The following is a 12,741-nucleotide window of genomic DNA, read 5'->3' as shown; positions in this document are numbered from 1 at the left end:
GTTAAGTCAGTTCTGAGATCAGCTGCCTGACTCGGGGCTTCTTGGCAGTTTACTAATGATCAGAATGATAAAGGGTTCTAAAAATATGGCTTTTTATAAAAAAATAAAATAAAAAATAATAATAATAAACAAAGTTTAGTCTGTTTTTAGGAAGGCTATAACTTTTGGTGTTCAACATTGTAAAATTGAAACTTAATTTGGTTGGTTTTATGTTGTTAAAGTTATCTTTAAGAAAATAAATATGACTGTCTGTAAAATGACATTTTTAAAATAGTTTTTAAATGTTTTTTTTGTATGTTTTTTTTCACATGCAGATTCGGTCATTTTACACCAAGATGGTGCATCTTACCCACTAACTTGACTTGGGTAAACTTACACCAAACCTCGGGCAAACTGAGCCATGGGAACAGTTTTTTTTTTTTTTTTTTGCATGGGTCACTGATGGGATTTCTGGGTTCACGTGTTCTTTTTTTAATGAAAAAAAACTAAATATTTTTAGAGTATATATATATATATATATATATATATATATATATATATATATATATATATATATATATATATATATATTACTCATTCTTGTACACTTATACTGTCTATCAGCTATGACTATTTTAGTCTTTCAAAGCACAAAATGGGTGGAAAAACTTATTGACTTAAACAACATAAATGCAGGCCAGGAGTGAGGCTCTGTGCGGTCACAGACTTGGCACAGCTCTTGGGACATTCCTGTCTCCTCTAACACACCTGGTCTTTTTCTCTTCCCCTTCTTGACCAGTGTGTACAGTCCATGGCTGCCTATGCACTCCTGTCTGATCTTGTGTCCCTGCGGCCTGTGGTGTTTCATCCGCTGATAATCCTTGGAGATCTCTATGTTTGTGTTTGCTGACTTCATTGCCTCACAGATGTTAACAAAGTTTTCTAAAGTAAGATCCACTTCCGACAGCAGTCGTCTCTGCTTCTGTCGTCATTCACTCCACGCACGAGCCTGTCTCGCATCATTTGTTGAAGGTAGTCCCATATTCACAATGTTGTGTTTACTTGTTTAACTCCGCCTCAAAGTCAACCACAGTCTCACCGTTCTTCCGTGTGTGTGTGAATTAAACTCTTTCGTTATCATTGCACAATCTCACTTGGTTTTGGATAATAATAGGCTTTAAATTTAACGCTCCTCATTTTTTTTTTTTCTCCCGGCGTCATGAGACAGCCGCACCAACTCCACTTTATAACACTACTTTATTTCTACCAGCGTCAGAAATTTTCCAACAGTTCAATATATTCTACTCAATATGTTTCACACTTTGATTATAATCCGTTTTCTTTTCTTTACATAACTTTTCACATTCCACCAACTTTTATCCTTGTCGCCATTTATGTGATATTTCAGTTTGAAAAGTCGCTAACTTGGCAACACTGTACCAGAGGAACAAAGATAACAACACAATCACGCCCTCTAATGGATAGACTTCATATAACACTTTGATTTACTATACTCTTCTCTTGAAACATGTTTTACTCAGAGATTACTTTATGTGTGTGACTCAAAGACATACAATTAAACTAATAATATTTGACTTTCATTTTCTAAATGAAAGCTAGTTCTGCAATTTGGAGAGATTCTCTCCGAGTCTGTACTGCACGATATTATTTCTAGTTTATAAAGAGAAGGCGAGCCAGAAGTGAAGTGAAAAACCTGGGGACACTTTAAAACATCAAAACAGTTCAATCAAAAGAGAATGTTCTGCTATTAATTTTGACATTAAACCACGGGATACACTTATACAGCATCTGCACAGTTCAGAGCAAACAGCATGGAAACACCATAAAAACTGATTTATTACACATACTGCAGATAATGCAGTCATATCTCAGGTGCTTAAATAAAAATGCAAATGGTAGTACATTTTTATTTGATTTAATGCTGTCATATAAAAACTGTATGATAATGAATATGATTAATTTCATTCATGTTTATCATCATGGTTTCTACACACATCACATCTATCTTTCAGCATTCTGTCATTCAGTCGCTATTGCTTGAATGGATGATGAAATTATGAAACTTTCCTGAAAAGAGGAGACTGCTGAGCAGCAGTTCAGAGAAAAACTACAAAAAAAGATCATTACACAGTTAATGAATCAACAATGAACTTACTTTATTATAGTTATTTTATACGATTATTTATTTAAATAGACTTATTTGTGTTTAATATACTTTTTTCAATATAATATTTATGTGTTTTTATATTGTTTATATGGCAGGCCTATATTTTCTGTAAATATGTAGTAAATTAGTTTTTTGGGGGGGATTTAATTTTTGTATCCTTATATTGTTGATGTTTGCATCAGCCACCTTGCAGTATAGATATGAATTAGTTGGTGCTGAAAAACTCATATTGATAAATAAACATTTGCAATAAAATAAAATGAAGATGTCTGTGTTTCTGTTGTGAAATCAGTCCATGGTTCATCTGCCATCTTTACTCTCGTGGAGGATTCTTGTCGTCTCGTCTGACGGCTGTTGATGGAAAGAGAGATTTTCTTGACTCTGAACGCTCGACACATGAAAGCTGTTTGTTTTCATCAGCTGTAGGATCTTCTTGTTCTCTTTCAAGGAACAGATGTTATTTCTCAGACAGTTGCTCCTGTATCTCAAACAGTAGACATTGGTGTTAGCTACAGGTTTGAGTGCATGAACTGATCAAATATAAACCTTGAACACAATGTAAGTTGCTTTGAATGAAGCGTCTTCCTCGGATCATCTTCACATCATGTTGTACTCACAAACCCATCAGTATTTTGGGTGACCCCACACACCCCTCTCATGGAAGTACAGAAACATTCAGGCCCTCATCATCAGACTGTGTGACAGCTTCTTCCACCAAGACATCAGACTCATTTACTCCAGATGACCCGAGGGATAATATCTGTACTCACATACTGCACTGGACTCTTACCACCCACTCACACACAGACAACACCACATCATTTAGATGTCCACCTCCACACACACACACACACACACACACACACACACACAATTTTTGCACATTTACACACTCAACTGTATGTCATATGCTGCTCCTCACTTCTGTGCCCGGCTCCTTGTTAGTTTGTACAGTGTGTCTATTGTGCTGTTTGCTCAGTAATAAAATTACATTCATAATAGACATGCCTTGAAAGTCAGAAAACACAGTTTGAGTTTCGCTGTTTCTTCTTAGAGTTCACAAAGGTCTGAGTTTATTAAAATAATATACTCTGATCAAAACTGATCAATAATATGCTGAATTTCACAGAAATCAATATAAAACAGAAAAAAACTGTTTAAAACCTACAGCCAGAGTTATATATCCAGTAGTTTGAGTTTAAGATATAAGTATAGAGTTTAGTGGAGTTCTAATAAAGTTAGTGTGTTTCATAAGATTTCATAAGAACCACATGAAAAGTGACAATGAACAAAATTCAATGCTATTGTATCTCAGTTCCTGGACGATTGTTGTCCTCATCATGTCTGACTCTCAGAAACATCCAGTTCTGACGTCTACAAAGTTTGGTGAAGTCTGGTTTTGTTTTGCAAATGATCACCATCATGATGAAGATGAAGATGATGAAACCAAACACAACCACAGTGATGACAGTGTTCCTGAATCTTGGTTTCTCTGATGGAGGGGATCCTGATGGGTTTACTGGGTCCACAAGTCCTGAGGAAACTGAAGAAATAATCAATAGTTATATTAAATATATAATGGCTTTCTTTCAAAGAGTTTTACTCATTTTATTATTTTCAGGTTTAATGGTTTGCAAAGATTTACTAAATTATAGACAAAAATGTTACAGTATGCAGTACCTGTGTTAAGAGTGAAGATTTCTGCTTTTGCTGATCCACACGTTGTTTGCACAAAGAATCTGAATTGTTCTTTCATCGCTGTAGTTGGAGTGTAGCGGCATGTGAAACTGTTTCTCTGTTCACAGGAGTTCACAGAAACATATTGACGACAGATTGAAGAGTCATTAAAGATCTCAGGGTATAGAAACCTATACTTTATAATGCAGCATCCAGTGATATTCAGAGAGACGCTGCAGGTGAGAGTTACTTCTTTCCCCACAGATCCAGTCACATTATAACAGCTTACACTGATTCCTGAAAAATAACAATATATTTCTTAGTTTAACACATCAACAGTTAACTAATTTATCAATTCTCACATTAAGAAATTAAATCAATTTAAAGTTGAAGTGTGTTGCTTCTGAAAAATTATTACCACCAAAAAGAACTGAAAAAAATTATAATAATGCTTCACAGCAGGGTGAATTATCTTTAGAGACAGTGTATTATTCAGAACGGGAGAAGAATGTGTTTTCTCACTTTCTTTATCAGTGAATCTGTATTTTGAATCATACTAAAAGCCAAAAGCTCTTACACTGGGTATTGTCTCTTAAAGAGCCACATTTTATACATCTATAAATCAGATTATTTTTCATTATTAGTTATTTCAGATTTAGTTCCTCTTCTAATTTCTCACACACATTCTAGGTGAAGTTTATTCTCTTACCTTCATCATAATCTTGACAGACAGCAGTAAAGGTCCAAACCAGAATGAACAGCTGCACAGTATTTACAGCATTCATGATTGTGATTCTGCAGAAGAAAACATGACACACATCTGCATCATAATGAAACTTAAATAAGTACAAGATATTACAGAGATACGGACAACTTTTATTGTGACTTAAAGTAGCTTAAAATGACTCAAGGATGATTAAACGATGACAGAATTTCAGTTTTTTTGGTTTTCTATTTGTGAACTATTCCTTCAAGAAACACCAACATCTAATTCAGCTTTAGATAACTTATATTTCATCTAAAACAGAATATGATCATTAGCATATAAAGTTGAATTGTTATATACATTTATAAGCATGTTTATTATACACACGTTTTGTAATAATTATTTTGGACCTTTTGATGTTGATGAGAATTCAGATTTTTACTGTTTAATGTAAACTTTGAGAACCCAGGTCTATCTGATATATAGTTACACCTAAATACTTATACTTTTTTATCTGTCTGATGTTTTCATTATGTATAACTAACTACAGGCTTGGTACATGCAGCAGATGTTAATTTTAAGTTAATTTTTAATATTAAATCACAAGAGCATTGTTGTCACACAATTGCACTAAATTATTATGTCTCCCTTATTTTGTACATAAAATGAAAGCTTCCCTAAAATATTCTATATTAAAGATTTAATGTTAATACACTTAATATTTGATGTCTGTAGCTCATTTCTAATTGGTTAAACTAGGGCTGGATGATATGGCCTAAATTTATTTCACGGTATATTTCTTAATTTCGGTGCCAATAGGAACAATATTAAAAGAGGTTTATAAAAACTGCCAAGAACGGCCAAAACAGATGTCTGTACCTACACAAAAAAAAAAAAAAAAAAACATTATAAAACGATATAGTGTTAGATGTGTGTGTGTGTGTGTGTGTGGGGGGGGGGGGGGGGGGGGGGGCAAATAAATAAATGTTCACCTTTTTTTTTGTATATAGCCTTCATACAAACAAGAAGTGTGATGTCACTCACAAATAATCTCATACTCACCTTATTATTAATTTAACATTAATATATTTTACTCCAAAATATATTCTCACGTATATCAGTCAAAAGTTTTTGAACAGTTACATTTTAAAATATTTTTACTATTTGATGCTTCAGAAATCATTCTTATATTCTGATTATCAATATTTAAAACAGTTGAGAACGTATTTTCAGGATTCTTTCTAATAGAAAGATCCAAAGATCAGCATTTATCTGAAATAGAAATCTTTTGCAACATTATTAATGTCTTCATCATAACTTTTCATCAATTTAAACTAAAGCATCCTTGCTAAATGGAGGTAATCATTTCTATAATTTAAATTAATATAAATAAAAAATATGCTTTTGAAGCTTTTTAATGATATAGTGTGCAATGTTACAAAAGCTTTTTATTTCAGATAAATGCTGATCTTTGGATCTTACTGTTCAAAAACCTATGATTGGTTGTGTATGCTGATTATTCTCATAGATTGAAACATGCTTCAACCAGGATAAATATATGAAACATGCTCAGAGTTGCTTCAGATAACAAAAAACGAGCAACAACAAAAGCATGTTGCTGGAAACGGCTTATTATTGAAAATGCAGAGTGACTCTCTGCCAGCAGGAGGCGCTGTGAGAACAGCAGAACCAGCGGTTTCTCCAGTAACGACTGTGAGTTAATCAAAGCAGCTCCGCTCACGAACGTTATTTTTTCAGATAAAATGAATGAACAATGCTGTCGAAACTTTTCTGAAGAAAGTACCTTCAGAGATACAATCATATAAAACACCGCACTGCGTTTTGATTTTGAAACGTGCCGTGCTCATGTTTATTCAACAAAGTCAAACGCTACAAATATATCAATGTATGGGAAACCCTAGTATATCAAAATATCTGAAATGTGTTTAAAATCATATCACTGTTACTGAAGAGAATATATATTGTGATACATATTGATATTGAATTATTGTCCAGCCCTAATATAGCCTAAATTATATCTTTATTTAGAGATGCAGTCTTTAGTATATCAGGCCTATAGGGCCAATTGGTTGACAGGGTTACATCGAATGATCACAAACTGCTTTTTTTTTTTTACTTTCTCACAACAGACACGGAAGAGAAGACAATGCTGAATAAAGTCGTAGTTTTTGCAATTTTTGGACCAAAATGTATTTTCGATGCTTCAAAAAATTCTAACTGACCCTCTGATGTCACATGGACTACTTTTTATTCTACTATTTATTTTTAACAATTTTAAGCGCATGAGCATAGATGTATGTGTGTTGTTACAAACAGGAATGCATATGGTATGAGTATGCAAGTACTTGAAGACACATAGGTGTATAAGTATAAATGTGTTTACATGGGTATATTTGGTGTGTAAATGTATGTAATGCACATATATGCATAATTATGTAGGTCTATACTGTTTTCTTTAAATATAACAATATAAACAGGTATGATATATATGGTATATATTATTTGTATTGTATACATTACCAAAGTAATTGTATATATTCATTTTTGTGTGTAATTTTTTTCTTATGTTTATATAATCATGTATTTACAAATTCAGTCACATACTCGTGTAGTTTTTTTTTTTTTTTTTTTAATGAAGCTAATTCATTAGCCCTGCTATACAGAGTGAAATGTCTACGTTCAAATGAAAAATAAATAAATAAATAGAAAACGTGTGTGTAAGCATGGATGATTTACATGAAATTTAATGTGTGTGGCAATGCACATTGTGCATTGTTTAAGATGACTTTCAACAACAACAAAAAAATACATTTGCATTTTTTAATAAACTAAAGTGGGCATGCTTTGATCCGTTATGATATATATATATATATATATATATATATATATATATATATATATATATATATATATATATATATATATATATATATATATATATGCTACTGTAACAGATTCCGGCCAAAAAAATGCAAAAACGCGAGTGGGAGTGAACGGGAGTCATTCTTTCCGGATTGAAACGGGACGGGATTTTCCCCAAATGTTTTCCTGGGATTGGGCCGGGACAGATTTGAAAATCCACTCCCGTGTCACCCTCTATTCTGATATGTCTTCATCTGCGAACGGTACCGTTAACTTACTTTCGCTTTCAAAATCACTCAGATTTAACTTAGTGCTGTTTTCTCTTTCTCATTTGAGGTTTAAACAGCAGAAACTGATCAATATGGACACTTGTAGGCTATGATAATACTGTTTTATCGTCTTCATTTGCTTGTGTTAATGTTTGGACACAGACCGATGAGCTAAAGTAAAGTTACACAGAAAACACTCGACAACAAAACTACTGCGATATAACTTTACATCAGCTGAACTCACTGAATGTCGTTATATGTTCACAGACTCATTCTTAAATACATAACTTCCATCAGTCAAAGTCGTGACGTCCTGATATTTGAACATGAAATATTTCAGAGAAAAAGAAAATGTCTCGGAGCAGACTGTCTAATGTCTGTGGACGCTCCCTCTCTGGGTTGCCAGGTCTTCGTAACCAAAGTGGTCTCCAGATGGGTAAATCCTAGACCAAAAGTAGCTTAAATCAACACATCCCAAATATAAAACCTCAATAATGAGAAATTCATATTCCTAAAATAGATATTTCACAGTCACTGTCATTCAAACTTAAAACGAATGTCTCGTAGCGATCATTAAAAACAACTCAAAAGGCCCCTCTTCACAAAATGTAACATCTCGCGCAGGTTTATCATTGGTTAGAAATATACAATGTGTCAATACAAGCATTTCAGTCAAATAGGCTACAATTTATATGTACGATGTCAAACAATTAACAGGCTGCAAGAGTTTAAAACAAAGCAGACGAATATCTTTACTAAAATCGTGAACTTGGCAACCCTGCTGACCATCACACCACAAGTGACCAATCATTGTAAACGTCACAGACCGGAAGCGGTGGCAAAAAAACACCCAAGTAGGCCGAAGAATAAAATAAAATAAAGTCATGTCAAAATCAAGACCGTTATTTTAGCTTTCCAGTGGCAGACACATCTTACCCGGACAGTCAATATGTGGTTTAAATTATCCTTGTTTTTGTGTGGCATAAATAAATACAAATCACTAAACTTTAGGCTTTTTCAACTCCAGATTCAAAATCTGACATCCCTAACCTAATACTGTTAAAAATAAGCAAAATCCGAAACCCATATTTGCATGTAAATAATCTTAAATTGCATCTTTACACAGGCTTGTGCATGTAGGACTATACAGATACAAATTCGCTGCTATTCAGAAATTCAACATAAAAAAAAAGAAAAAAAAAAGATTAAATAAATAGACTTTTATATAATGCATTTTAATTAGTGGATTTAATTCATTAGAATTAGGAATTAGAAAGTGTTGCTTGCATTATTCATCTTTATAAAGTATCACACATTTTTATTAAATTCATTCATAAAAAATAAAAATAAAATAAAAATAAGACACTGTACAAAACCACAATATTTATACTATATTTATTACTCCACAAATCCAAAAGCATTACTGAAGACATCCCTCAAAAGTCAGACTTCTTCTGCTTCAGTGACAATTCAGGTTTAAATGGTCTCTGTTAACAGATTATAAACAACTGTTAGAAGATTGAACATAAATGTACATAATTACATACAACATTATAGTTTACTCTACCTGTTATGTTCACAGTCAATTCTGTTGTTTTCATTCCACACGTTGTTTGCACAAAGAATGTGAATTGTTTCTTTCATCGCTGTAGTTGGAGTGTAGCGGCATGTTGAAACTGTTTCTCTGTTCACAGGAGTTCACAGGATCTTGACGACAGATTGCAGATTCATTAGGGTATTTAAACCTATACATTATAATGCAGCATCCAGTGATCAGAGAGACGTTGCAGGTGAGATTCACTTCTTTCCCCACAGATCCAGTCACATTCTGAAGCTTACACTGACATCTGAAAAATAACAATGTTATTAATTATATAATACAGTAACAAATGTCACGTAATTAACTCTTAATGTTTGAGTGTTGGTTGTCTTGCTTATCTGTAGGACCATTATATATATATATATATATTCAAGTCTTGCTGGGAAGAGTTAATTACACCGTAATACAGAAAACATTCCCAAAATCTAACTAAAATGAATGTACAGTATACCACTTCATTCTAAATCTCTTCATTCCAAGATTTTACATCAAATATCAAAATATTTCTAGCAGAATAAGTTAAGTTCGCTGGTTTTACAAATTAATAAGGCATTTCAACATCAGCTTTATCAAGTTTGAACAGTGGTCTCAATACTAAATAATCAAAACTGTAATAGAATACCTTCCTCGGCAGGACCTTCAGTGACAATTTCCAGTTTAATGAGCCCTGTTAATGAAACCACTTTGTAAACCACTGTTAGAAGATAACTGTACAGATTTATAAACACCCGTGTTGTATGTAGTACTTTTGTGTTAACAGTGAATTCTGTTCTCTTCGTTCCACACAGTGTTTGCACAAAGAATGATATTTTCTCCATCCTTGCTGTCGGTGTGGTGTGTAGCGGCATGAGAAGCTGTTACTCTGATTACAGGAGGTGTAACGAAGCTCTTGTGCACAGGATTGAGCTGTTATCTATCCCAGGGTAATGAAACCTATAGATTTCGATGCAGCAGTCTTTTCTCTTCAAAGAGACACTGCAGGTGAGAGTTACTTCTTTCCCCACAGATCCAGTCACATCATCACAGCGTACTATGACATCTGAAAAATAACAATATTTATTATATAATACAGCAAACACAACAATAATAAAAATAGTTTTTAACCTTTCAAGAACGGCTATGCTAACATATTTGTTGTGTCAGTGTACCCCTCTCCTTAATAAGCCTTCACCTGATTTCTACTGTGTGCTTTAATCAGTCAAAATCAACGTCTTTTGACAACATAACCTTTTGTTTCATACACCATACTGTGAGAACTGTGACTCGCTTAATAACTTGTATTAATCTTTATAGGTAGGTTTTCCAGTTACCCAAGACGACTTAACTGGCAAATTATATAAGATACCTGTCTGAGATTGACACCCGTTATCTAAAAAGATAGAAGAAATAAACACATTCTTTGAAAAACTCAAATCTGAATTATTATTTAACCAAAATCCTACGGTTACATTACTTCCATAATAATTGGAACACAGTGTAGTTGAAAAAAAGCCCATGAGATCCAACAGCCTTGATTTTATATGTAATGGTGAGGTATCTGAAGAAACTGTTTTATGGAAATAAGCTTGATTGTGTAAACACAATAATTGCACGTATTTCCTGACCATAATGAATTTCCCTTACAGTTATGCAGTGCTTTACATTATTTTACAGATTTAGTCCTCCTGCCAAATTCTCTGCTAGTTTACTTTCTTACCATCATCAGCTTGACAGACAACAGTAAATCTCCAAACCAGAATAAACAGTTGCACAACATTTACAGCATTCATGATTGTGATTCTGCAATTAAAAACAAAACAAAATGATTTGCAATTTGGACAAATAATGAAGTACCAGAGATTAGATACTGTAACAGCTTTAAAGCAGATTATTTACAGAAGGCTTTTTGCACACTTACGGTCAAGTAGGTCTTCGTGACAGTTTATTCTGACATAAGTTTCAGAATTACTCACCTACCCATCTAGGCACAGTGGTTTCTGACCATGCATATTTTTAGATCGAAAAAAAGGTGTGATATGCAACATAAGAGTGCTGTGTTTTAAACTGATGCCAAACATACTGATGAAAATGTTTGTTAATGATTATTGCATGCATAAGAGTGTTATATTTATTATTTTAAAATGGCATCAGTGCATTAACTTAACACCCTGAAAGTTGACCTCTCAAAAAAAAACGTTTCAATATAATTCACAAATTGCATCAATAATCAAAACAATCACTATTTGAATCTAAAACAATCAAGTACACGTGGGAAGTTTGGTGTGTTTCATTATAGTTGTTATTTATTTCTGTATTTTAGGCCATCATAAGAGAGGCTGTACAAACATGGTCCTTACAGAACTTCATACAAGCGAACCACATATGAAAGACCAGGAACAAAGTGGAAGAATAAAGAAACTTGGAAAAAAGTAAACAAAACAATTTAGTGTTTCCTTCACTTTCAGGCGATAACAACTTCAGTTTTGTCCTCAATGACATTATAACGAGCTTAAACGAGCAGCAGTCCTCCACCGAGAGTCATCAAACCACACTCCATCCACAACAAAATCACCTCAGAACAAGACACAAGATGCAAATGAGAGCAGAAGAATTTCATGCCGTTTATGTACATTCAGGTGCTGCTTAATAAAATAAATAGTTTCATATGATAATCATGTTGGTCATAGTCGACTGATTTCATCATAGCAGGAAATGGACGCTCAGCAGAGTCAGACATGGTGTGTGTGTGTATGTGGTGTGTGTTTATAGAGCAGTATATCGACACACACTAGACAGTAAATCAACATTAAACATGAAAAATCAACAAAATGACGGGAAAATGCATTCAAACACAAACGAGCAATGCATCAGTGGATTTTTCCACTCTTGCTCTGGTTTCGTCTTGTTCATGTGTCTGGCTGAAGACCGTGCTCTCTGCTGGTAGAAGAATGCATGGCATCTGTTACATTATATTCAAATGACACCTGAGCAGAGAATGGCTTTCCCACTTTATATTCACCTAGAGATCACACAAGATTATTCAACATCATGCTCTCTGGATACACAGCGCTGTATCGATAAAGTGGACTGAATTATAGATACAACAGCAGAGTTCAGCAGTGAAATCAACACAGACGGCCGACGAATTGAGTGAAACTCAAAAACACTCAGACTATTCATGATTTTCACACCAAAATAGTTTTCCAGTTAAAGATTTTCAGGACCATACATGCATTACAGCATGGGATATAAAATATGTGCCTCACTGTCATGAAAATTATGTCTAATGTCAAAATGCCAATAAATCAAAAATAAATAAATAGTCTTAAAAATAGGTAAAGATATTCAAGCCCATTTTAGGACAATTCAATAATAATAATAATAGTAATAATAATAATAATAATAAAATAATAATAATAATAATAATGAATTATACTGCACTTCTCTCGAAACCAAAGCG

General features: G+C 33.5%; 1 protein-coding gene across 1 annotated transcript; it reads right to left on the bottom strand.

Moving 5' to 3' along the window:
• Positions 1-1,900: 1,900 nt before the first annotated feature.
• On the bottom strand, positions 1,901-8,068 carry LOC113088587 (uncharacterized). Its single transcript, XM_026255780.1, has 4 exons — positions 7,949-8,068; positions 4,554-4,642; positions 3,848-4,141; positions 1,901-3,710 (listed from the first exon to the last, which is right to left on the bottom strand). Exons 2-4 carry the CDS (start codon positions 4,627-4,629, stop codon positions 3,469-3,471), a joined length of 612 nt encoding a protein of 203 aa, XP_026111565.1. The 5' UTR covers positions 4,630-4,642; positions 7,949-8,068; the 3' UTR covers positions 1,901-3,468.
• Between the last annotated feature and the right edge of the window lie 4,673 nt (positions 8,069-12,741).

Source organism: Carassius auratus, unplaced genomic scaffold, assembly GCF_003368295.1.
Source record: "Carassius auratus strain Wakin unplaced genomic scaffold, ASM336829v1 scaf_tig00046457, whole genome shotgun sequence".
Lineage (NCBI taxonomy): Eukaryota > Metazoa > Chordata > Actinopteri > Cypriniformes > Cyprinidae > Carassius > Carassius auratus.
The sequence above is the reverse complement of the archived record's forward strand: the minus strand, read 5'-3'. Positions and strand labels throughout refer to the sequence as shown.

Excerpts from the sequence above, each read along its gene's own strand:
- LOC113088587 (XM_026255780.1), bottom strand. The coding sequence starts at position 4,629 with ATGAATGCTGTAAATACTGTGCAGCTGTTCATTCTGGTTTGGACCTTT. Across the intron at positions 4,142-4,553 it reads CTGTCAAGATTATGATGAAG|GAATCAGTGTAAGCTGTTAT; the intron begins GTAAGAGAATAA and ends GTTATTTTTCAG. Across the intron at positions 3,711-3,847 it reads AATCTTCACTCTTAACACAG|TTTCCTCAGGACTTGTGGAC; the intron begins GTACTGCATACT and ends TTATTTCTTCAG.